General features: G+C 46.7%; 1 protein-coding gene across 2 annotated transcripts in view; it reads right to left on the bottom strand.

The window, feature by feature from the left end:
- Positions 1 to 26312, bottom strand: part of KIF19 (kinesin family member 19) — a 447302-nt gene that overhangs the window by 56135 nt on the left and 364855 nt on the right. For both annotated transcript variants that reach the window (XM_069655131.1, XM_069655130.1), the window contains exons 11-13: positions 13069 to 13243; positions 11939 to 12137; positions 11116 to 11386 (exon numbers count right to left, since the gene is read on the bottom strand). In XM_069655131.1, the coding sequence (XP_069511232.1) occupies positions 11116 to 11386; positions 11939 to 12137; positions 13069 to 13243 (645 nt within the window). The remainder of the gene's footprint in view (positions 1 to 11115; positions 11387 to 11938; positions 12138 to 13068; positions 13244 to 26312) is intronic.

Raw genomic sequence — 26312 nt, 5'->3', positions numbered from 1 at the left:
TTGAAGGACTGTGTTCTGATTTGCTTCTCGTGGCGGAGCTCATTTACAGCTGCATGGTTTACAGATGAAAATCGCTGCCACAGGTTTTTTGGGGAAACTTCGTCTTGTTGTTTTGCACAGTACACGTAATAGTTGGAACTCAGTCTGGACAGCTCAGATATTTATAATACTAGAAAAAGTGCCCATACGCTGCATGTGTTCTGTGTACAGGCATGATAACACTCATCTATTGTTGAAAATCAATAATCTTGTAAATCGCTGTTCTGAGTTGCTCATCGCTTGATGTGCTTTGCACGCTGAAGTAAACTGCTTTGAGGATAGGCACGTGTGGCTGGCTGATATACCCCAGAGCAGACGTGAAGGGGAGGTGAGAGCTGGTGTGCTGCAGCATACTGGGATCTTCTGTGCGCTCTTTCCTCCTGTCGCCTCACCCTGGCGCAGTGCTGTGTGTTGCAGTGCAAATATCTCAGAAACTGTGTAATAGGGTGTTGAAAGGTGGGTTTTGAGCCATCGAGTTCTGTACCTCACGTTTCAGGCCCTTCTACGACCACACTGATGTTTCACAGATATCTGGCAACCATCTCATGTGTGAAGGGGCTGAAATCCAGGGAAAAGAGTACAGTTTCCAAATGTCATGTAGCCAGTAAAGTCTGGAGATTTCAAACAGTTAACTATGCAACATGTGGTGCAGATTGGTGGAACAGTGTGGAATTGTATAAGGAATAAACTAACAGATTGTCTGCTTTATATATATATATATATATATATATGATACATTACTCACCGTAATCGTATTTCTGATGCTTGTATCTGCTTAGATTCACATGCTGTGCATAGGCCGACATCTAGTGGAAGCTGCGGAGTATTACAGTTTGTTTTTCGAAAATCGAAAATGGGCGTCGACACAGGGCGTGCCAGTAATACTATCCCTAGTGTGACGTCCACTGTACCCATGATCCCTCACGCGTCTAGGATCCCCAGATTGTGTTTTTCCTGACATGAGGTAGCATGAGGAGTAGCGTGAGTACAGATAATCCAAGCAGATAGGTAGAAAGGTAGGACTACAAGCAACCATGCGCCTTCTCTCAGAGGGGAGGAAGGGTGGGTCGCATGTGAATCTAAGCAGATACAAGCATCAGAAATACGATTACGGTGAGTAATGTATCTCTTCTGAGGCTTGTGGAATCTGCTTAGATCACATGCTGTGCATAGATTAGCGAGCAGTACCTGAAGAAGGAGGTGGGGTGTGAGAAGGGTCATGAGCAAATAAATGTCTTAGAACCGCTTGTCCCACTTGTGTATCTGTCTTGGAATGAGTGTCAATGCAGTAGTGCTGAGTAAAAGTGTGAATAGAGCTCCAAGTAGCTGCTTTGCAAATGGTGTCAAGGGGTACATTTGCAATGAAAGCCAGAGTGGCCCCAATACCTCTTGTAGAGTGGGCCCTAGGCGTGAAAGGCAGAGTCTTTTCAGCGAGTGAGTAACACAGCTGGATACAGTTAACAATCCACTTAGAGATGGCACCCTTAGAGACGCGATCCCCCTCTCTGCCTGTAGCTACGGAGACAAACAGCTGATCTGTTTTTCGTAACGGTCTGGTCTTGTTTACATAGTAGAGGACCGCCCTACGCACATCTAGTGTGTGTAGTTTCACCTCAGCCGAGCTTTGTGGGTTTTGGAAGAAAGCCGGAAGCTCGATGGACTGGTTTACGTGGAATTTAGAGATAAATTTAGGTGAGAACCTAGGGTGTGTGCGTAAAACCAGTTTGTCCTTGTGGACAGTAAAGAAGGGATCCTGCACTGACAGAGCCTGGATTTCACTGACCCTTCTTATAGAAGTAATGGCTACTAAGAAGGCTGTTTTATAAGTCAGATGTTTGAGACTACTTTTATGCATGGGCTCGAAGGGCGGGCCCATGAGTTTAGATAGCACCACGTTCAGGTCCCATCCTGGTGGTGGGTTGGAAATTGGAGGATGAAGTCTCTTTACTCCTTCCATGAAAGCTTTAACCACTGGTATTTTCCACCACGATACCTTGTTATGGGAGGTGGTGTAGGCTGATAGAGCTGCCAGGTGCACCTTGAGTGAGTTAAAAACCAGACCTGCATCTAGCAGGTGGAGCATGTATGTAACAATAGTGGAAGGAGTGCATTCAATTGGGTTGATTTGTTTATTCTGGCACCAAATAACAAATCTCCTCCATTTGTCAAAGTAGCAGTGCCTTGTGTTTGGTTTCCTAGATTCTTTTAGGATGTCCATACATCTTTGTGGTAGATTGAGATGTCCAAACTCTATGACCTCAGGAGCCATGCTGCGAGGTTCATTGAGTTGGGTTGAGGATGCACTGTTTGACCCTGGTGCTGGGACAGAAGGTTGTACCAGGTTGGAAGTCTGATGGGTTCGCACACCGCCATCCTGCGTAAGTGTGGGAACCAAGGTTGTCTTGCCCACATGGGAGCAATTAGGACGAGCGTCATCGACTCTCTGTTCATCTTGTTGACCACCTTCCTGATGAGAGGAGTTGGTGGAAAAGCGTACGCAAACATCCCTGACCAGTTCATCCACAGGGCGTTCCCCTGGGAGTCTGGTTGGGGGAACCTGGATGCAAATCCTGGGCATTGTCTGTTTTCGCTTGTGGCGAATAAGTCTATAGTGGGGCAACCCCACTGAGAGAAGATGTCTTCTACGACCTCTTTGTGTAGAACCCATTCGTGTTCCTCTGGGAGGGAGTCTCTGCTTAAAGCATCCGCTAGGGAATTGAGTTCCCCTGGAACATGTTGTGCTGACAGGAAGATGTTCCGTCTGAGTGCCCATATCCAGATTTTCTGGGCAAGCTTGGACAGATTTGGTGAACGAGTCCCTCCTTGCTTGTTCAGGTAGAACATGGCTGTTGTGCTGTCCGTCCGGATTTGCACTGCCAGGTTGAGCAGGTAGGGCTCGAATGCTAGAAGTGCTCTGAATACTGCCAGAAGTTCTAGCAGGTTGATGTGGTTCCTGGCTACTGAGGGAGACCAGAGACCTTGGGCTGTGTGGAGGAGATGGTGAGCTCCCCACCCAGTGAGGCATGCATCGGTAGTGACTATTGCCTGTACCTCGGGATCGTGAAAAGGTTTCCCCTGAGCAAGATTTACTCTTGTCCACCAGTGAAGGCTTTGTACCAATGTTGGCGAAACGACCACTAGATCGTCCCACTGACCCCTTGCCTGAGACCACTGTTTCGCCAACCATTCCTGCATGGGACGCATGCGCAGTCGCGCGTGGGGGACCAGGTAAATGCATGAAGCCAACATGCCCAGCAAACGCATTGCCCTGCGTACCGTTATTTGGCGACCGGCCTGATATTGCGGAATTTGCAGTAGTATATTCCGAATTCTTTCCTCTGAAGGAAACGTTAACCCTCTTTGAGTATCCAGGATAGCTCCTAGGAACTGTTTGGAGGTGCTTGGCACTAGGCTTGATTTCTTCTCGTTGATTGAGAAGCCTAATTCGTGAAGGAGGTCGATAGTCCTTTGAATGTTTGTCCTGCAAATCACTGGGGTTTCCCCCGTTATGAGCCAGTCGTCCAGATAAGGGTATACTGGGATAGCTTTCCTGCGTAGGTGTGCAGCCGCCACCGCCAGTACCTTGGTGAATACCCTTGGTGCCGAAGCTATCCCGAAGGGCAGCACTTTGAACTGATAGTGTTGGCTGTCCACCTTGAAGCGTAGGTTGTAGATCTCCTCGAGGAGGATCTTCTGATGCTCTAAAGAGTGGACTTTTTGTCTTGGAGGATGGTTTCGGGGACGTTGCAGTAGTTCTATACAGTACCCATTGGATACCGTTGACAGCACCCACCTGTCGGATGTTATCCCTTCCCATGCCTGGGTGAAGCTGGATATTCGTCCCCCTACTGGGGTTGTATGGGAAGGGACCCTGAAATGAGCGTCACTGCTTTGGTGGAGGCGTGCCGCCTCCTTTACTGGGGCTGCCTCTGCCTCTACCACGTCCTCTTCTACTAGCCCTACCATACCCCTGGGTAGACTGTTGTGAGTTGGTGTTCCACTGTGTACCCTGGGTGTGGGAATAGCTATTTCCTCTATTGGAATTTTGGCCGCGGGGGCGACGAAAATTGCCGTTCCCTCTTTGGTTAGGTGGTTTTGTAGTTAACTGGCCAAGGGATTTGAGGGTGTTGAATTCCTCCTTAGCGTTTTTTAGAGCGTCCTCGACTGCCTTACCAAACAGGAGATCACTTTCCACTGGTTTGTCTAAGAGTGCAGCTTGTGTTTCTGCTTTGAATCCCGACTGCCTCAACCAAGCATGTCTTTTGATGACAGTCCCCTCTGCTATAATTCTACCCGCATTGTCTGCGGCGTCCAAAGTTGCTTTTAAAATGCAGCCTGAGACGTTTCTTCCCTCTGCACAAATGCGAGATAGCTGGCTCTTAAGGGGTTCGGGAGCGGAATCTATTAGTGCTGCCACTTCTTCCCACTGATGGCAGTTGTAGCTGGCCAACAGTGTGGTGGAATTCGCGATTCTGGTTTGGTAGGCTGCCGTGGAAGCTACTTTTCTACCAAAACCATAGAGTTTCTTACTTTCCTTGTCGGGGGGAGCCTCAGAGGAAGATAATGGGGTTCCAGCTCTCTTGCGGGTGTTAGTTACGACTAGAGAGTCTGGCTTAAGTTGACCTCTAATATATAGAGGGTCCGACTGGGCTGCTTTAAACAGCTTCTCTACTCTCGGGTTTACAGGTCTTGTCAGGTTTGGGTTGATAAGGGATGGTGCTATTCTGCGTTGAATAGATTTCAGGATGGGAATGGTCTGGGCTACTGTCTTCCTTTCCCCTATTAGTTCCTCCGCGAAGTCCCTCTCTTCTTGGACACCTTGTGTGTCTATGTGGAAGTGGTTAGCTGCCCGAGAGAGCAGTTCATTCAGGAGGGGCTGATTATCTATTGGGGAATCAGACACTGGGGCTTCCCTTTCGACTGGTGAGTCCATTCTGAAAATATCTGGGCTATTTTCTGGCTCATCCTCGTCTTCGTCCTCCCCGTAATAATCTGACACTGCGAGATCTTCTGGCGTCTCAAATTCTTGACCCTCTATAAGGGAAGAGTCTCCTTGGCCTGTAGGGAAAAGGCAAGAATAGGGTTGGACCTCAAAGGGGTCTGAAGCCCTTAATGGTGTCTCGACCCGGGGCCTTTTATTTGAAGGGATAGGGTCCCTTGAACCTGAGGGAGAAGATTCCTGAGGGTTTAAAGCTAGGAGTTGGTCAGGGTGTCTTTCGAAGAAATTTGCCAAGGAAGACATCCTTGACATTACTCTGTCAATGTCCTCGCATGACCAGAGTTTGGAGCTTGGGGTGACCTTGCTGGAACTTTCTATGGACTGTCCCTGAGAAGACTTGGACGGGGAAGTCAGTTCTCTTGTTGTGGAGGATTGCAAGGGTTGTTTCCGTTGCTGCTTACCCCCTTCCCCGTGGGTGGAAGTGTGTTTACCATTTCCCTTATCTTTCGACGCCTGGCGTCGAGGATCGGAGGTGGAATGCCTGTGTTTCGAACTAGGCTTCGAAACTGGGCCCTCCTTACTCCCAAGTGATGTACCCTTTTCCTGGGGTGCAGGCTGGGGATGGAAGTCGTGTTCGTCTCCGGACGAGTGATCTTCCGTGATGTTAATGGGCGAGGCACTATGTGCAAGTGTGGAGGCTTGCCTGACGTCGTGCGGCGACCTCGACCGGGACCGCCCAGAGGACGTCCTTTCGGACCGCTCCTTCTGTGCCTCTTTTCGAGGTTTCGACGACGTCGAATCTCGGGTGGCTTTTTTGTGTTTAGCGTGTGTATGTGTAACGCTTTTGTCGCCGGGGGACTTCCCCATAGTCGCCGGGACGGACGACCTTCCGAGGCCGGGGACGTGCGTTAGGCTGTCTTTCGACGCCTTGGTGCCCTCGCCGTCTGAAAGTCCGGTGTCGCTGCCGTCGCTGAAGGTACCCTCCGCCTCCATAGCTGCTAGCTTGGCGTGGTGGGCCCAACGCTTGGTGGAGCGGTCCTTAAGAGTTTTGGTCTTAAACCTACTACAGGCCCTGCAACCCACCTCGGGGTGGTCTCTGGGCAGGCAAAGATTGCACGTAGCGTGCTTATCTACCCAAGGGTATTTCTTATTACACTTGGGGCAAAACTGAAAGGGCGTACCCTCCATACGCGCCTGTGGGCAGCGGGCAAGTGTGTGTAGGTAAGAAGGTGTCTATATGATTATATATATATCCGAGTGTGGAAGTGTACCACCCCCCACTCTCCCTACTTTTAGGGCCGAGGCCAGCGGCCCAGGCCCGAGCCGAGGCGGAAGCCTCAAGGCCCAATCCGTCAGGTATTCGACGTTGATCGCCTCCCCGGTTCGGCGTCGAGATGTTGATCGACGTAAGGGTGACAAAACGGGGCAAATTAGAATTAGTTTTGAGTGCAAATATGGCAAAGCCAGGGAACTCCGATGAAGTGCTTCCGACCAGAATGGCGGAAAAAAACAATCTGGGGATCCTAGACGCGTGAGGGATCATGGGTACAGTGGACGTCACACTAGGGATAGTATTACTGGCACGCCCTGTGTCGACGCCCATTTTCGATTTTCGAAAAACAAACTGTAATACTCCGCAGCTTCCACTAGATGTCGGCCTATGCACAGCATGTGATCTAAGCAGATTCCACAAGCCTCAGAAATATATATATATATATAGAGAGAGAGAGAGATTCTTGGTGGGAGCAGAGACCCCAGTGAATGCTGGGGACACTGCAAGTGATAGGGGCTGCACAAAGTCACATCCTGTCACTCTCCACTGTCCATCAACCCCCATTCCCCACACTCCATTCATAGAGCCCCTACGGTCGCATTTACCTCTCAGCTCCCTTTCAACAGTCTGTCCAGCTCTAAAATGGCAGACATTTAATTGAGCAAAATCGTCTCTCATGCTTTCTGGCGATCCCATTACAAGAACAAATATCTGGTTTCATGTGGTTCAAAATTCAGCAGCTAAACTACTTTCCAAGCTCAATGGCTGTTGTCATGTCAACTGTGTGCTAACGGGCGTTATTTCAAGGCATCAAGGTAACTACCCACGTGTTGGCACACAGAGTCATGAGCAGCCCTCTTCCACAGCTCTGCTTACAATCTACCTTTTAAGCAGATTTTATTACAGAAATAATCAATATGAAATTTCTTCCATCTTCGCAAACCAGTTAACCATACCATCGCCGATAGTCTGACCTCCTCCCATCAGAGGCATTCAGGAAATGGGGAGGAAGGATAGCTTAGGGCAACACGTTAGTCTTGGAAGCAAGACAACGCAGTGCAAGGCAGGTTCGACTTCTGAGCCTGTGCTTAGAAACTCCTCATTGGTATTAAGCGCCTTATAAAAGAACAATTATAATTATAATAATAAAGGACTTACTCGAGGTCTGGGAATCTGTATTTCTAGGGCGTTCAGAGTTCGGTGAAAGCACTTGGCAAATTAAGTAAATCAATATCCATCTGATGTAGACCCTGACTCTGCTTCAGATATGCTACGTTGTGAGAGGGGCAAAAACCTATATACTTAAGTCCCTCTCAGGTAACCGTACAATACTAGAGGAGCTGGGCTGTTATTCTGGAAGGAGGGGCATGGGCTCAGACTTAGAGGTAAGCAGAGGGGTGCACGGCACATGAGTATCGCACATGTCCTTCATAGAAAGAACATGGTGTCAAATGAATGCCAGAGAGAGGAGAGAAAGTGCAGTGTTCAGGAATGCATGGATTACGGGGATGAGCAGAGTCTATGGTTTGCGGAAGGCAGGATAATGTGGCGACGTAGTGAGGTTGTAGATCCTTAGCCGCAGTCAATGCTTAGGTATCCCTGTAAAAGTATAGTGCAGCAAAGGCCCCCCACCGTCTTGATTAGGAAAGCAGTGCTCCTCTGGACCCAAAGTACTGTCTCTTTTGCTCAATCAACAATTGGCCTTTCGCTCCCACAATGTTTACCAAGGTGGCAGTGTGGCCCTCAGACACCTGTATATGGGAGGCTGTGTTGAAACTGCTGAACACTTTCACAGAGGTTGGGAACTGTGCAGCAGTAGAACAGTGACAGAACGTGGGGTGGATCTCAACCGGTTACACCGACACATAGCTGTGTGCTTCTTGCACTCAGTTATTTTGTAGTATTTAAATAAAATGGTTGTGTTCATCTGTTGAGCATTCTAATTGCAACTTGGTTGACCTGGAACCGGTTTAAGATAAGCATGCATTAGATGCCATGTAAAAGTAAACATTTTCTCTATATGAAAATGAAAGCATTTTCCAATAACTTTCTCTTTCGTGTGTTAAATAGGATGGTGCAGCAAAAAAAGAAAAGCTTCTGCCAGAGAGGAAGTGGGGTGAACGAGTCTGTGATCTGTGTTATGCTGAACCAAGATACTGTTTTTAATTTGTGCAAGAAGAGAAGGATACGAAAGAAAGGCATTTACGCCACAGAGTGAGGTGGCGTCATTTGTGCTTTTGTACAAATATGCATGTTCCTAATCATTAATAAATATATATTCTTTCCATATGTGGTTCTATATGAATCACAGACAGGACTAGATTGAACATAGAAGGAATATTGGTGGGATGCTTTTGATTGGGGAGGGAAAGAATTCCCTGCATTGATTGTTGCTGCATAAATACCTCCAACAGTAACGGGAAGAAGTGAATTACAAATAAGGAAAAGTGTTGTTTTAGTGGAAAAAAGACAGAACTCAGATTGATATAGTGCCAGAAAGGAGAAACGATTTAGGTATTTGTTCTAGAAGTTTAACGAGAAAAGGAGGTGAGCTAGGCCGAGTGTTAGAGGGTAAGGAAGGACCGAGCAATGGTTCCTTTAGAATGGGGAGAACTGCGGCCCATTTGAACTCAGAAAGAACATTTGAGGTGAGTAAAGAGGAATTACAGATGGCAGTTACAAAAGGAGGGATTCAGGGAGGCAGGCTGGGGATCGGAGGGGGCAGTCGTAGGAGAGGCCCTAGGCAAACAGGAAGAATTATCACTGTCAGAAAGAGGAAGGAAAGTAGGCATAAAGGAGGTGAAGTGAGGAACAAATAAGAATCTGAAGAGGAGTTGCTATGAGGGGCTAAAAAATGCAGAAGTGCACTATTTTGGTGAAATAACTAGGAAATCCAGAGGTAGAAAGAGAAGAATCAGGAGTAGTTGGAGAAAGAACAGAATCTAACAATTGAAATAAATGCTGGGAATGAGGAGAAAGGGTAAGTAGAAGTTGGCACAGTATTGCTGTTCAGCAAGAAGTGAAGAGGGATCACACAAAGCATGTAGAGAAGATAGTATTTCAAGATCCCAGAGAGAGTGAGATTTTCTCCAATGGCACTACACACACCGAAGGGAGCAACGAGAGCAGAACAGAGCAGGGGTTAGACACGGTTGAGAGGAGGAGGGGTTTGGGAAGCAGAAAAAAAGGATAAGTAGGATAAACAGAGGTAGGGGTGAGGCAGACAAACCAACAGGCACAGAGGCGATTTCAGCAAGAGAAGGAAGAGAGGACGTTTGAGTAGAAATGAAAGTAGAAGAAATAAAAAAGTGAGGATTGCGATTATAGAAGGTTGCAGATGAAGAATAATAAGCAGGAGATAGTGAACTAGAGAATGTGAATGGAAGCAAAAAGCGATCAGAGGAGCAGATCAAGATGGCAAAACCTACAGTGAATAAAGGTACAATAGAGAATATTAAGTCAAGTTAAGAAGCAGGGACGTGGGAAGGGGGAGAGGGAATGGGAGAGAGATAATGAGAATCGAAGATATCATGAAGTGCCATAGAAGCATGAGGGGTAGAAAGATGAACATTAAAGTGATCTAATAGGATAACTGGGGAATGAGATAGCAAAATAAATAACAGTAAATAATCAAGATCATCACAAAACGAGACCATAGGGCCGGGTAAATGGTAGATTACACAGCATTCGAAGAATGATGTTTACAGAAAACTGAGTAATGATACTCATATGATGGAAACAAACTGGAAAATGTGCAGGAGGGGAAGAAAGAAGTCAAGAGGAATGTTAAAGGATGCCAATTCTACCACCACTCCCAGAAGGGAGAGAGGTGTGAGAGAGGCGTGGACAAGAGGTGGATAGAGCAGTTTAAATTAAGGAGTGAGCAAAAGTAAGCCAGGTTTCAGGTAAAATAGGAAACTGCAATGTAAATCAGAAAAATGTATGAATGGGCTTCATTACAGATGGAGCAAGCATTCCATAAGGCTATGTTGATAGTAATTAGAGACAGCAAAGAGAAAGAAGGGTAGCTCAGGTTGTTGGAGTTGCGAGACGCAGTAGGGTGAATAGGTTAAAATGGGGTATAATGGACAGCGGTAAGGTCAATCATGAATAAGAAAAAATGAAACAAGAGAAGAAGAAAAGAATCAAGAAACAACTGAGGAAGGAGTGAGGAGCAAGGCGCCAAGATCTTAACAAAAAAGATCAGCCCAAATGTGGTGGGGGCTGGCGGCACGTTTTGGGGACAAAGTCTGCAAGGAAGCCCAGTGGGCATGGACTGCTGTACATGATAAGGCATGGAGCCGCGGCAGGACATAGGAGTTAAAAGTAGCATAGTGAATAACCCAGTGAGGAATTTGAGAGCAAGACATAAATAAAAGTGAGTACGAGAAAATTAAATAAAGTGCCGCTAATGTTGCGGTCAGCCACGGAAAACTACAGACCAGCTGCAGTCAGCTCAGGACCCTAGCCCTGATCTTCTCTGCTTATTACTCATATTCTCCCTATTTCCAGCTTCAATGCTTTTCTTATGTCTTTCTCCACTGATATCAAGGTTGATAGAAACAGATGTGTTTTTGCTGGAACAATCACCTCCAATAGGTGTTTGTGATGAAATCCTTCTTCATGTCAGAAAACATCAGCTTGCCTTGGGGCATGGAGTATGTGCCAGTCCACAGAAAATTTAATAAAGCATTATAGTGGATTTCCTTGAACAAATGTTGCCCACTGTAGAGGATTACTCTCTTGGCCACCCTAGGCCACTCTCTAGATGAAGCCCTGGGAGTCCCCAGGTCCTTAGACTTCACCTCTTCTTGTCTATTCTCCATTCCACCGCTTCTTTCTGCCCCCATCCAACAGGCCTCACCATTAATGATCTGTCGCTGCTGCTGGATGATCTCATCACACAGGGCCCGGTGTTGCTCAAACCGCTGCACCACATAGTTCTTCTGCCGGATCATGTTGTCCTTGAGTAGGGCGTTGGACTGCATCTCCGTGTTCTCGATCTCCAGCTCATGCACCTTGCAGAGCAAGCTTAACACTTCCCGCTGCTCCTCGGAGCTGATCCGACGTGGCAGGACCTCCTCCAGACGCCGGGCATGGTGCCGAATCTCCTTGAACTTCTTCTCCAGCTCCATCTGAGAAAAGCGGAACGAGCATCAGATTGCAAAGCGTTGTGAAAGTAGGGAATCAAAGGGTTAAAACATGACCACAAGGAAGATGTAAGCAAGGTAGACTGGTGACAAAGGGTCCCAAAGCATGCTTGCAAAATGAAAACCATATTGTCTTCCCCAAAGGACACGCCACAGATATAGGTCTCAAGTTAAACCATTCATCTTGAGAAAATGCTTGCTCTAAAACAATTGAGGTGTTCATGATTTGGGTGCATGTTTCCCTTTCAAATGTTTTCCCTTTCAAATGGGTTTACCCACTTCTTTGCGTTTTTATCAAATAATGCTGTTTATTGATGCCTGAGCTTTGCTCCCTTAAGATAACCTGAATCACTTGTTCAAGATATGTTAAGATTATAGTAGGATTTAACCCTGTGACCTACAGAGGAACTCTTGTGTTTCTTATGCCATACTCATGACATGATTACACCAAATGGTTTACCTATCTACATGCCCCCTCCCGCTCCCCACTCCCTCTGGTGTCTTTTCACAGAGTAGATATCAAATGGTGTGACCTACCTTCTGCTTGCGCAACTTCTTCTGTTCAACCACAAGGGTGGTTATACTCTCCCTTGCCACGGTCACTTCCTGGGGCTCCATGATGTCTGACTGGTCGTCCCCAGTGTCTGAATCCTTTTCGCTGTCATCCTTACTATACGTCTCCTTCCTCGTCTCTTGCCGCCACTTACGGGCACGACGGGTCTTCTCCTGCTCCCAGCTGGGATGCCAAAAGGTGGGAGGGGAGAAGAAAGGATGGAACAGAAGGCTGTCATTATAGGTGTGCAATACACTGCCCCAACAAAGGAACATGAGAGAGTCCCAGAATCGGATAATCCATGAGTGAATGTGCAAAAAAACCCTAAGAAAAAACATCAACATCCTCAGTGTCTGGTCATGATTCTCAGAATCTGTGGCACTATTTGCATGATTGAACACTCTCAGGCCCTCATTACAACTCAGGCGTTAAGGGTTTAACGGCGCCGTCAGTGCCGTTAACCCTTAACGCCTGATTACAAGTGTCCCTTTGCGGGTTGGTGTTTAACGCCTGCTTTTATCAGGCGTTAAAAATCCAACCCGCAAAGGGACTTTGGAGCCAATTACGGCACCATAATTTACGATGCCGTAATTTGCGCCTTCCCCATTCCCATTATGCCCTATGGGGGCAAAAATGGGAATGGGGAAGGGCAAATGGTGAATGGGGAATTACCGCCCCACTCACCTTGGAATGGGGCGGTAATTCCGCCATCCACCATGGTGGAATCGTAACCTTAGCGGCATGGACCATAGTGCTAATAGCACCATGGTCCTCCGCCAAGGTTGTAATGAGGGCCTCAGTGTCCAGGATTCCAATTTGAAGGATCACTGTGCTCTCTATGTACATAAAACCTCTGGGAACCTAGGCCACACATTCTCAGGATGAAGTTGGGTATCACTAGACCGTCCAACGATAAGGGCGTAAAAATAAGTCCACTGATGATATTTTCTGCCTCTAGGCCTGAATACTCTCTGGAACTCACCATTAATCTCGGGATGCTTGGTTGATGCCTCTATAGTGAGGAGCTCACCGTGTCGGACCCACAATGCCAGCAATTTGATTGATTAGAGAAACTATGCACACCATTGCCCCCTCCCATTGCTCAGGTACCTACTCAGCGATGATGAGCATGTGACGGGAGGTGTCCATCTGCATCTCCATGTGATTGTTCTCAAGCTCCATCATGTGCCGGCGGACCTCCATTTGCTCTCGAAATGCCCCAATAAGCTGCTCCCGCAGCTGGTCCATCTCTTGGCGCTCGTATGGGGAACGGTGGAGCTGAACCTCAGCTGAAACAAATGCATACAAAATGAGGAGATAGCAAAGTCCATAAGACTTTCTCTCACAGGGAACATTGCAGGGAAATAGGTGTACCATCATACCTTTACACGGGGGGAGAGTTTACCTTTGCTCCTTTTACCATCCTGCTTCTATTATTTTTTTTTCGTAGGTTGGCTGGTGACTTTATGCTTTCATTAGCATATAAAATGCTGTTTTATGATTCAAATGGCTACACAGATATGCGAATGTCTACACAGTTTAATGCTAGATTTTCCACAGTATGTGCTCATGGGTTAATAAAGTGTGCTAACAGAGTCTTACAGTCACAAAATATATAAAGTTATGGTGAATGCAATTCTTTGCCACAACGCCTTGATTCTTTCGTGCTGAGTTTGCTTTCAGTTTTTTCCTGGTGGTGGTTCCCTTTCGGTGGAACGGTTTTGACGTGCTTATTTTTGCTGCTGCTTGAGTGTGCTTAATTTCTATTGTTACATTATTGTATTTTCATTGGACTTCGGTCAATTTGTTGTCAAGTTCATGGAGGCAGAAGAGGTCTATCTATTTCTGTATTATCTAAGTAGTGTTTAGAAAGGTGGTCAAGCTCTAGAGCAGGGATGTCCTACTCCAGGCTTCGAGGAACACAATCCTTTCCTTTAGAATCGTTGTATGCAAATGTATCTCATGAAAATTAATGAGGGGTGTCTAGAAAGGAAATATGGTTCCGACCTCGAGGGTTGGAGTTGGACGATCCTGCTCTAGAAGGTCACACCTGTTGGGGTACCTATCCAACAGCAACTGGCCCATGAAACTTTCCATGCACTCCACAGCTTGCCCTCTTCTTAATGACAGAAGATAAAACATCTTCATAACAAAAACACCTTAGCCTAGTCACCTGGGACATTGGTGGCCTCGATGGCTCAATCAAATTAATGTTCAGCCAAATTAATGCTATTAGCGCCATGGCTACCCCCTTACCGCATTCCGGGTCCGTGTTCCCGGAATGGGGACTTACCAGGTCATTCGGAACCTGGCGGGACCGGTAAGTCCCCATTCCGGGAACTATTCCCCATTCACATTGGAGCCCCGATAGGACTCAATGGGAATGGGGAAGGAACTAATAACGGGCCCGCTATTAGCTCTGAAGTCCCTCAGCGGGTCCCTTCCTTAACGCCTGGGGACCTCGTAGTAGGGCGGTAAGGGATTTCCGGCACCGGTGCCCTTACCGGTGCCGGTAATCCCTTACCGCATACCGTGTAATGAGACCCAATGACTTAAGTTGTAAATGTGCTACTGGTGTAATGAAAATGTCTTCACTCAATCTACCTTCAGCCACTTGATTTATTTGTACCCTTCGTGCTCTTCATTGAAGTCCTGTTACAAACAAGCATTGGCAATGCCAACAGTTTTGACATGTATATAAGTATTAGGCTTTTTCCAGGAACTGCTATTAGCTGCTGAGGTACTCGCACCATTTTGCACCTGCTACCATCACTAGCCAGTTGATACCACTACGGCAGTGCCTGGCAATTGCCTTTCCCAAACCTACACAAAAGCCCAAACTGTTGGGATTGTCAATGCTTGAAAAACACTGCAGTTTACAATACAAGTATAAAAGCCTGTAAATAGTGATCTTATTAAAGGCTATTTGTGACATCACTACTGACCTGTAATAAGAAAATAGCATCACTACTGCTATGTAATCCGTTATTACGCTTCAGTTGTGATGTCACCATGCCTGATGGTTAAGAAAGCACACAGCAGAATGCTGTCTCCCACTCCAGCATTCAATAAAAGGAGCGACAAGCTTTAAAAATGTCTTCCTTGTAAAATTGCTTTTTGTGACAGCTTTTTACATGCATTTTGTTAAACCGCTTAAACTATTTTTTGCAACACTTTTGAAGGGATTTCTATCCCATATATAACTATCAACATGTTCCTCTTCGGGCTTTAAAACCTCTAATACATTTACATGGGAAATAGTGTTCATGTGGTGCGTTGTTTGGATTTTCATGTATTTTGTGGTAAATAAAGAATGAAAGGCACATGCTTCACACACGAGGCGCACCTTGTTAGACTTTGCAGTGAAAATGATATTTTATATAACTTTTCAGGACTGCTGTGGCCTATGATTCTGTCATGGCCACAACCCTTCACAGGTGGATGAGCGGTTCCACTTCACAAAAGAGCAGGTAAATATAAACAAAATCAAAGATTCAATGAGACGGTCGCCTAAGAGAAGTGCACTCTTCCAGTGGCTGTGTGCAGCTTGGAAAAGAACGGACTTAGCCAATAAGAGAGCAGACTTGTGTTCAGAGGGACCTGCATTCAACATGATCACTTTGCAATTGAAACGAGAAGTGATATAAAACAAGGCTGCATACGCTGTAGTCGGTGGTCTGTAGGCATGGGCGTCAACTTCCCAACTCGTCCATTTGATCAGCACCGGGGAATACAACCGACTTGTTAAAAGGGTATTGGGTGGCACAGTACTGAACATGATGTTGATAAGTGTGTTTAAGTTATAGAGCCACAGGCATATTATCCCTGAGAAGATAGCATGCAACCCCCAACTCAGCCACCCAAAAAGGTGTGTCGTGGATTTTCAATGCACCCCTATGGGATTCTGGGAAGTCTGCATTGGCGCCTTATCACAGCCTTGTCATTGGCTGCAAATTAAGGAATAGGCATACTTGCCAACCCTACAGATTTAGGCAGTAGGCTACTGCTTTTGGAGCAGCCCTACCGCCTACAGATTTCAGTGACAGATCCTACTGCTTTTTACAGTGGCAAGTAATTTATGTGATTCTAAGGCAGACTGCTTGAGACCAGCCCAGGACAAAGCATGCAACGCATTAGTCTGTCTGTACAGTGGGCTGGTAGGTGATTACTTTGCTTGGGCTCAGACAATCCACTGACCTGTCAGCTGCGTGACTCTGTCCTGCATTCTTGCTGGTACAACCCTTAGGTGAACCAGCAGTGAAAACAAGTGGCAGAGCGTAACACCATCACAGAGCATCTGCCTATCAGACTGAGGGGGGTATCAGTCCCCATGTCATTCAGTGTGCAACTTGCACTGCACGAATACATATGTATAGCTCAGTCTGCTGCTACAGTGCAGTAGCAAACATTGCCTACCAGCTCTGCGCGATTACCTTCTGTGAAGTGAGGTAACTGAATTTGGTGTTAACTTACCATTCAGAATTATACATTTTAAAGATTTGAACATCTTTCCATGTTGTGCTGTTTGATGGGCTGTGTATTTTAGAATGCTTGGTGCCAACAATGTATGTTTTGTATTTTCCTGTGATGTCATTGTTATGTGAATTATTATTTTTGAAACTTGAAAAATCCTACATCTTTTTGGTCACAGGATGTTAGCAAGTATGAATATGTGTCAATTCACAGATGTTTATCAGAAGAAAGGCCACACCCTTCCTGGGACAGGAGGGGACTTGGAACATGACACCTCTTCTGATATGAGTGTACAACTGACCCCGCCTGAGAAATAGGACTTCAAGCTTGCCATTCACACATCAGGAGACGAGACTGTCCACTCTAAGACTCCACTCTAAATAAATTGGCCTATACTTGAACTCTACATATGTTCTTACTGTCTCTATGGGGCATTACAACGTTTCTAACTGTTCTACAACCTTTAACATTTTTTGTCAAACTGGAATTCACAAAACCAAGTACTGACATAACCAAAAGCTGTGTCTGTTTTGTAGGCGTTGTTATGTAGACATTGTGTACACCAGAGGTCTGCAACCAGTGGCTCTCCAGATGATCAGGAGCTGTAGCCCAAAACATCCGGGGATACAGAGGTTTCCAGTGAGGCATACACTGGCGTAACAGGGGCCCCCACATCTCCCGCGGTGCGGAGAGCCCCGCCACCACATGTCCTAGGAGGGCGCCCCACTTGGAAAAAAAATATATATATTTTGATTCTCAACAAAAAAAAAGTTTTGTTTTGAATTCACTCTGCATTCATAAAGAAATGATTTCTGTAACATAAATCAGTTCTTTATGAAGGCAGAGTGACTACAAAAAGAAACTTTCTTTTTGAAGGCTGAGGGCTCCCCCCAACCCATGACATAGAAGACCGTAGGCTGGGGGGCTCCATGTCATGGGGTCGTGGGGGGGCCTATGACTTCAAAAATAAATAGTTTATTTTTGAAGTCACTCTAAACTATTTATTTTTTAAGTCACTCTGCATTCATAAAGAAATTATTTTCATTACGGTTCGGTCCTTAACTGAATAATTTCTTAATGAAGTTAGAGTGGCTTCAAAAAGAAACAATGGGGCTCATTCTGACCATACCGGCTCGGAAACAACGGTGCTGGTAATCTTACCGGCACCATTGTTTCCGGACCCGCAAATTACAGGTCTACCTGCTGGGGTTGCTGACCCTGCCGAGCAAAGTGGCCACGGTAGGTAGACCTGTCACAGAAGCACCGGCACCGTTAACAACGGGACTCCACGGGAATGACCGAAATTACCGGTGCCTGACTTCCCAGCCGCCGGACTTGGAAGAGCCCAGTGGCACCGGGAAGTCAGGTACCTATAATTTCTTACGGGTCTGGTGGCAACCCACCGGTAGCACCGGCACAATTATCGCCTGACCTGTAATGAGATCCAATTTTTTTTTTGGTAGTAATAGGGCTTCCCTCAACCCCATGACCTGTGTGTGTGTATATGTGTGTGTGAGTTTATGGTGAAAGGGTGCACACTTAAATGTATAGGTGGCTGCCTGTGTGAGTGTCTGGTGAAAGGGTGCACACAAATGTATGGGTCGCTGGGTGTGCGTGTGTGTGTGTGTACGGTGAAAGGGGGAACACTAAAATGTATGGGTGGCTGCCTGAGTGTGCCTGTATGGTGAAAGGGTGCACACTTAAATGTATCGATGGCTGCCTGGGTATGCCTGTATGGTGAAAAACTTCATTCCAGGGGGCTAACCTTTCAAATATTGGGAGAGGTGCTAACTTCACGCGTGGTGAGGTGGGGCAAACTTATTTGTGTGGGGTCATCTAACTTCTTTACGCATTTTAATGAGACTATTCTAGAGCAACTTCAATGTTACAAGCAGTTAACTCTCTCGTTTAAGACTCCTATTCCCTCGCTACCATTCCAATCACTCCTTGGCATGCAAGTACTAGACCCACATCGCAATTTCAATTGCCAAAAAATGTGGCATTTGAATGCAGGTACTAACAGTGAAATGCTTTATGCTGGTAATTGCTGGTCCCTTATTAACAGCAAAATTCAGGTGCCGTTTAACATCTGTGTCCTGTTCTGTCCAGCAACTGCTCTAAAGGTCAGCCATATCGAGTCAACATAGCCCTAAATGTCAGGGGGAGGAGTGCTGAAGCCCAGTCAACTCAATGGTGTTGCGCCACTACTTGTGTTTAATGCCTTGATTACTCCTAGCCCTATTCTTCCTCGTCCCAGTACTTATGTATGAGGCAGTACTTGTATACTCTGCCTCATACACAAGTACTGGGATGAGGTAGAGGTACATGGAAGTAATGCCTGGCTTAGCTACCTCTAATCTTCATTACTCCTACTCCCAGTCTTCCTCATCCCAGTAATTAACTATGAGGCAAGGAGCCTCATACGTAAACTCTGGGACACGGAAGAAGGACGTGGAGGTAATTCTCGGCCAAGGAGCTGATTTTGGAGGTTGGGGTAGGGGGTGGGAGGGAAAGGGACTGTGTGGGGGTGGGATTGTGCGATAAATCATAATGGCTGTCCATGTCCAGGCTAAGCAGGTATGATATGTGGTATTAGATGCTAGAGAGGCATTTTGGTGCAGCCAGTCTAGTCATTCCTCAGTTTGGTATGACTTTCTTTTAACTGGAAATTACTGATAAAGCAGTCCTGCTAAGTGTAATTACCTGGCTAGATTGGCATTTGGGTGCTGCCAGTCTAGATTAGTTGCATATGACGGGGAGTAGAGGAAGGCAGAATGAGAAAGAGGCTGTTGCAGTAGTCCAGCCTAGAGAGAAGCAGGGCTCTGGAGACAGTGAGCTTCTGGTGGAAAGTGAGAAAGGGAAAAGTCCCTTTGAGGAGGAGCAGCTGGTAGTGGAACTTCTTGGTGACATCCAAGATGTGAGGAGAGAAAGAGAGAGTGGCATAGAAGATGACACCAACGTGTTTTGCCTCGCAGGAAGGTGAAGGAAGAGGGCCCAAGACGGACGGCCAGAGTGAGAGAGGGAAAACTGGTGCCAGGGGCCCAATGAGAAGGATCTCCGTCTTACTGGCATTAAGGCAGAGATGGTTGGAGGCGCACCAATCCTGAATCGCGGATAGACAGTCACGAATGAGCGAGAGAGGAGAGGAGGCTGAGGGGAGCCTGAAGGAAAGCTGAGTCATCCGCATAACACTGAAAGTTAGAGGAGAAGGTAGAGATAAGGTGGGCCAATGGGGCCAAGTAGAGGTTGAAAAACCTGGGTAAGAGTATATAGCCCTGGGGAATGCCATAGGTGGAGAGAGGTGGCAGAGAGATTGGGACCAGGTTGGACCTGGGAGGGTAGGCGGTCCAAGAGGAAGGCGGCCAGTCACTCCAGGGCCTGATTCGTGATGCCCAGGTTCTCACAGAGTCGATTGACCAGGATGGCGTTGTTGACCGTGTCGAAAGCAGAGGAAAGAAGGAGGGTGAGGACAGAAGGAATGCTGGAATCAAGGTTGGAGAGCAGATCTTCACGGGTGTTCAGGAGAGCAGTTTCCATGCCTCTGGCAGCTCTGAAGCCAGACTGATGGTCATGAAGACAACCAACATATTCAGTGTGAAGAGTAATCTGGGAAATGGCAAGATTTTCCAAGAGTTTGCCCAAGAAAGGGGTGATGGAGATTGGGCAATTGTTTGCCGGGCAGGTAGGATCAGCAGACGGCTTCTTGACAGTGGGTGCACAAGGGAGTGCTTAAGGGGAGAGGGTACCGTCCCAGTGGCTGAAGAGTGATTACAGAAATCGGCCCAGGCTGGAGTAAGGGTGTCAATATGCTCCTTGATGGTTCTGGAGGAGCAGGAGAGCACCTGTTTGGACAACGCTTTCATAGATCGGACTTGTCTAGAAACCTTGTCAGGTGTTGTCAGAGAGAAAGAGGAAAAAGGAGGGGAAGAGGTAGAGAAGGCCAAAGGGGGTCGAGAGAGGAAGGGGGAGAGGAAGAGGAGATAGAGTACAGGATGTCCTGAAATTAAGCAGAGAATTGAGAGGCCAGAGCCGTACAGAGGGCCTTGGAGGGAACAGGAGAGGTAGAGACTGCAACAGGATTGACCAGTTTCTTGCAGATTTTAAAGAGTTTGGCCATGTTGGTGGAGGCCGCGGAGACACAGGCTTTAATGTGTGCTCTCTTCTTGATGAGTGTTATTGCTTTGACTGGCATTTTGCTGCAACCAGTCTAGGTATGTCTAAATGTGGCCTGGCATGCTTTACTGTAATGTTATTATGTGTCTACACTGGTCTACATTGTGCAGTCAGTTGGACATGTTTTCATTATGGCATGGTATTTTTAGTAGCAAAGAATTAATGTTCCTGTGCACTGTGGGTGACTTATATGTATTGGATTGGTGTTACCCTGCAAAACAATTGCAAACACAGTAGCTTTATAGCCAATTTATTGAAGAAAGTGTGCTGTAGAATGCATTAAAATACAAATTTATATCATTCCCCTAGTGCAGTGTGCAGCACACCCCTTCAGCACCACGTTCGTGTATATTGCGTAAGTGTGACAATCTAGGCTGGCCCAGAGAGTGGCGCGACCCCTCATTTCTTGCCAAGTTGGGGGGGCCCCTTGGTATGGCTCGCAGGGGGGCCCGCACATTTTGTGTTACGCCATTGGAGGCATCATCTGCCGGACACTGGGGACAGTATGCTCTCAGTTTCGCAGGCTATGCTTGTGTAGAGGAGGTCCCAGACATGGCCTGCACCCCTGCCCCCAATTTCGAGGTACCAGGAGCGTACTCGCCAAGGTATGTGACGTATGAGGAGCAAATGAACCAACGGAGAGCTGCACTGGGACTCTGCCCAGTGTACATCAGAAGAGCCATACCTGTTGAAGCGCCCATAACCAGACAGCCCTGGGCAGCATGGTACCCTATCAGACAGCCGTACCAGCCGCTGAGACGAAATGAAGAGTACCTACAGACGATCCATTAAGAATCCCAAAGAGCCTTAATGGAAGGCCAGTGGAAATGACACAAGGGCCTGCACAGACTCGCAAATGAATGAAAGCAGCTATCGAAGATAGCACCCCAGTGCGAGTAGCTATGAAAATAGATGTAATGGACACAGGAAAGAGATGATGTTAAAACGTATGGAAACGATGCTATGAGACAACATGGAAATAACCAACCAGTTAAACGCGTGTAAATACGCTTGGAACGCAAGAAGCTAAGAAAACGATACTGCTTGCAATGCTTAGTAGAAGAATAGAGCGGCAAGTTTCAAATATATCTACCTCAATAAGGCACGCTATACAAGTGCGACTCCATTTTGTAAAAGCAGAAGTATGCCCAGGCGGCCAGAGGCCTAACAGGCCTGGTTTCATATCCCAGCCAAAGCCAGGAGAACGAGCTGAATCGAAACTCAACAAAGAGCAGATCATGCCTGGGAAATCGAGGTCAACCAGAGAAAGGGAGGAGAGCGTCAGCTAACAGGAATCGAAACTTCAGAGCATACCAGCCTGCCCCGTGAAGGTCAAGATAAGGGAGGCCCATGCAGGTGGTGAGGCCGAAACAGAATTAAATACACTAAAAGCTGGAAACTGAAGCAGATTCACGGTGAACAGACATGTGACCAAGACAGGCGCAAAGAATTACCAACGTCTGATGTCACCCAGATCCAAGGGCGCCATAACTTCTCCCGATAAGAGGCTACAGTTTCGAGGCCATGCCCAGCCAACTAATTGACACATAGCCCCAAGATATTGATTGATCGAAGGGAGGCAGGGTGAATCATGGGACACTAGGCACTTGGGTGTCCAGTCTGCATGCTGCTAATTAAAGTGGAGGTTTATGTCTAGGGGTGTAACCTGCCCAATCACAATGGACCAAGTTATCTAGGGTCCTATAGATAGTAGAACCAATATGACGTCATACTAGTAGTGACGTCTATCACGTGTGAAGTAGAGGGAGGGGCATAGACGCCCACCCGATAAGAATTATCCAATCTGCATGCTCCGTTACCATATACAGTTATAGCACCTATACTTAAGTTACCTTTCATAACCAATTATAGTGCATGACGATTTTTTGTAGAGTTAGACGTCAATGATGATGAGTTTTATGCATAAAAGTTGCTGTTCAACTGAAGTTCGAGGAAGTCGGAGCGAGACAGGTGATCGCAACAATGCTGATTTCCTATTGTTTCTCTGTTTGATATACATGTCATTAAATGGACTTCCCTTTGCCAAATTACTGAGTCCTTTTTATTGAGTCGTGTTGGAGTAAGTGAATACTGCACCCCCATCCCTCACATGGTGCAGCTATCTTGTCTTAAAGGTACTAGAGGGTGAGCACTGACCTATGGGCCTGTCAGTGAATATCCCACCCTCCTGTACACTTGGTAGCAGAGGATGGTTACGGCCATTAACTATTGATTATATAATTTTAAGACACCTTTAGACTGACGGCACAAAGTAACTCAAGGCCTTCGGCAATATCACAAGTCCTTTCGCCATTCCGGCTGAGTAGGCTGAGAAGCTTCCCGTGGACAATGATAGTGTAAGTCCATAAAAATCTGTAATGGGTCCGAAGGAACCCACCTTTCCAAGCAGAACCCTTCTCATTCCCATGGGCAGCCAATTGGACGAAAAGACCGAAAGAGGCTGAAGATTAAAGGGCGGTGATCCCGAAGCTCCAGAGAGGAGAAAGATGCGAGCGGTGAGTGAAACGATAAACTCGTTACTTTGGCAAATGTCTTGTATTAAAAAGAACAAGTAAGGGAAAAGTAACGGAGGGTGGCGGAGAAAAAATAAAATAATCAGAAGTAGAGAAGACTGTATATATATATAAGGTGTTAATGACTCAAGTATAGGAGAAAACAAATGGTTACCGGGTGGGCATCCAAGAGAAAAACGAATGGTTACCGGGGGGCACCAGAGAGAAAAACGTAAGGTTACCGGGGGGGCACCCGAGAGAAAAACGTAAGGTTACAGGGGGGGCACCCGAGAGAAAAACGTAAGGATTCGCCTTGTTCATGCGCTTTAATACAGCAGTCCGAAGAAACGTGAACTCATAGCCCACATAATGAGGGACAATTAGACTACAGTGATGTTTAAAGACGCATCAAAGGAGTTCGTTTAAACTCCATGATGGGGTATTGATTAGAAGGCAGGTATATGTATGACCAGCTGGTGTCCGTCTAGCCTGGCAAGTGTCTGTCATATGTGTTCTGTTGTACGTCAAATGTAAAAGAACTGTATCATTAATTGTTTGAAATGAAATTTGGTTTTACGCGATTCCGTATCTAAGAGGGAATCGCCAATGAATTGATGGTGTTGAGTAAATTGATAGTATACATTTTGGCGGGAAAAGATTGGATTGGAGCTTGTGTAGCTGGTGCTCGCTCATACTAGTAGAAGGATAACAAACTGTATAAATATTGTTGGTGACGGAATTGAGGAGATTACCCCACTTGCGCATCTGTGCAAGCAACTACCTAAGCATGCACCCAAACTGAAAAAGTACAGCACAGAGTGGGTTAAGGGTACTACCCACAAGATGTTTATGCCTTGGCCACAGAATGGGTCACTATCTAAAGCCATCTTACAACATATGACGACTTTTCTACATGCCACATACACAGGCAAAACATTTGAGAAACGCCTCGCTGTTCTGGAACTGTGGAAAATGTTTGAACAGGCGAAGGAGGAAGAACCACCCGCAGACTGGATATTAAATGTATGTACGGAGGGGGGGTGAGACACCTACGGCGCCACCAGCCCCGTCTGAGCCAGTCATCGTGGGAAGTAAGACAGAGGGACTCTACCCGCTAAGAGAACTTAAGGCAGCCACGGGGTATAGCAATCCCGCATATGAGTCGGCTACGAACAGTAGTGACGAGAATAAGGGAAAGCAACAGGAAAACAATCTTGCTCCTGATAAGGAGGGAGAGGAAAAGAAACAAAAGGGAAACAAAGGTAGAACTGATGAGATAACATTCGCGAAAGACAAATGGATGGGAGGCCAGATATTGCTGAAACTAGATGGAAAAGGAAGTGAGGATGTGAGACCGAGAGAGAGGTCTGATGAGACACAAAGAGGGGAGAGAGAAAAAGAGATGGAAATAAGGGATGAAAAGATAAGAAGGAGGGATAGGCTGAAGCGAGAACAACTATATCGCAAAGAGCAAGAGAGACAGCTCGATCGCAAACAAAAGGCAGCCTACGACCAGTACAAACAAAATAAGCAAAGGTTGGAAGGAGAGCAAAGGGTACGTGAGAAGAGAGTGAAGAGAAGAGAAGATGAGGAAATTAGAAGGAAAGGAATGTAGAAATGAAAGGATGAGGGAAGTAGACAAGGCTAGAGAAGAAGCGAGGAAGCGCGAGGAAGTAGACGAGGAAGCAGAACGTAAGCGCAGACAGAGGGCACGGGATCTTGAATATTTGGAGCGGTAAGTTAAAAAACCCAATCCTGTTGTAGAATGGGAAGACATAGAAGAATTCTTTCCTGCAAACAACTCGTGCAAGGTATAAGTGGGACAAATATTGAAGATGACTTCGACACCAGAAGCATCGGGGAAACTATTGATAAAATATACAAGGAGATGGGGCTAGAACAGATATCCTATGGGGGAAGGGAAGCTGAGCGCTTGGAGAGCACTCAACTGTATGAGGAGGTCACTCTAAGTAGTGGGAGATTGGAGATTGGGCATAACGAAGACGATGCAAGGAGTTGTGTAAACTGGGAGTATTCAGAATCTGACTCCGGTGGGGAAACGGAGGATGAGGCACATGAGGAAGGGAGACGGTGTAAAAAGCGGCTCCCAAGGGACCGAGGGGTACGATGGTCAGACGCTAGCGAGTCCGTAACTAGGACACCGAAGTCTGCCGCGCAGTCCGGCCGACATGAAGGAACACCCCACGGTCATAGGGGGGCGTCAGCACCCCCCTATGCAGACAGATTAAGGGCATTGCCAGGTAGACGGCAAGGTGGGAATGACACCCCAGCAGTAGACAAGAGAGCTATAGGGAAAGAAAAGGAAGACTGCACATTCCAATTCCCGCTGCTAGAAAAAGGGGGAGCAAGACCACAATATATTCCACACATGGATCGAGAGAACCTGAAAAATAAGCTTCCAATGCTGACATCAGGAGCTGCGAAGTGGATATATGAGTTGGAGAAATTGACAGGGGGTGTCACCTTAGCAATAGGGGACATTAAGGGCCTCCTGATTGCCCAACTTGGTGAAAGGGCAGACGATGTATGGAAATGAGCTGGATACCCTAGGGTAACCATAATTTAAACCTCCCATGACGGAGCGCCATTTAATAATTGTAGAGCAGCAGTGTGGAAGGCGCTACGAATGCTATATCCAGACACTTCAGATATGGGAGCTATAATGACTCGGAGAATGAAAGAGTCAGAGGATCCGTTGATTTATATTCAGAATTTTCAAGACTCGTGGGTGCTCGAAACGCAAAAGTCTTGGACAAAATCTATCCATGTATTCTATCACATATTATGCCAGGGGTTGCCTGAACCGGTGCAGAAGCAGCTCAAGACATTGGTAGGGGTAGAAGCTAAACCATGGGCCGAAATATAGCTGACAATTGCACACTACTGTAGATTGCTGCAAGAAAAGAACTGAAAAAAGGAGGCAACTCGTAAGGGTGAGGAGGCGAAGCTGGTGCAAAAGAAACTCTCAAAGTATGCTCTCGAGGGAGCCATGTTGACAAGACCAGCTGAACCAAGCGCACAGCAAGCGACTAACCCATCGCAGAATAATCAGGTTAGCGTGGGATTTTACCCGAGGGGAAGGAGTTTTGGAGGAAGAAGATGGCAGAGTAATCAGGGACGGTTTCGAGGTAAACAGTGAGGTTTTCAGACCAACGAAGGTGGATTTCAAAGCGCACAG

The sequence above is a fragment of the Ambystoma mexicanum genome, chromosome 3q (assembly GCF_040938575.1).
Source record: "Ambystoma mexicanum isolate Mex_15411 chromosome 3q, UKY_AmexF1_1, whole genome shotgun sequence".
Lineage (NCBI taxonomy): Eukaryota > Metazoa > Chordata > Amphibia > Caudata > Ambystomatidae > Ambystoma > Ambystoma mexicanum.
This window is presented reverse-complemented; position numbering and strand designations above follow the sequence as displayed.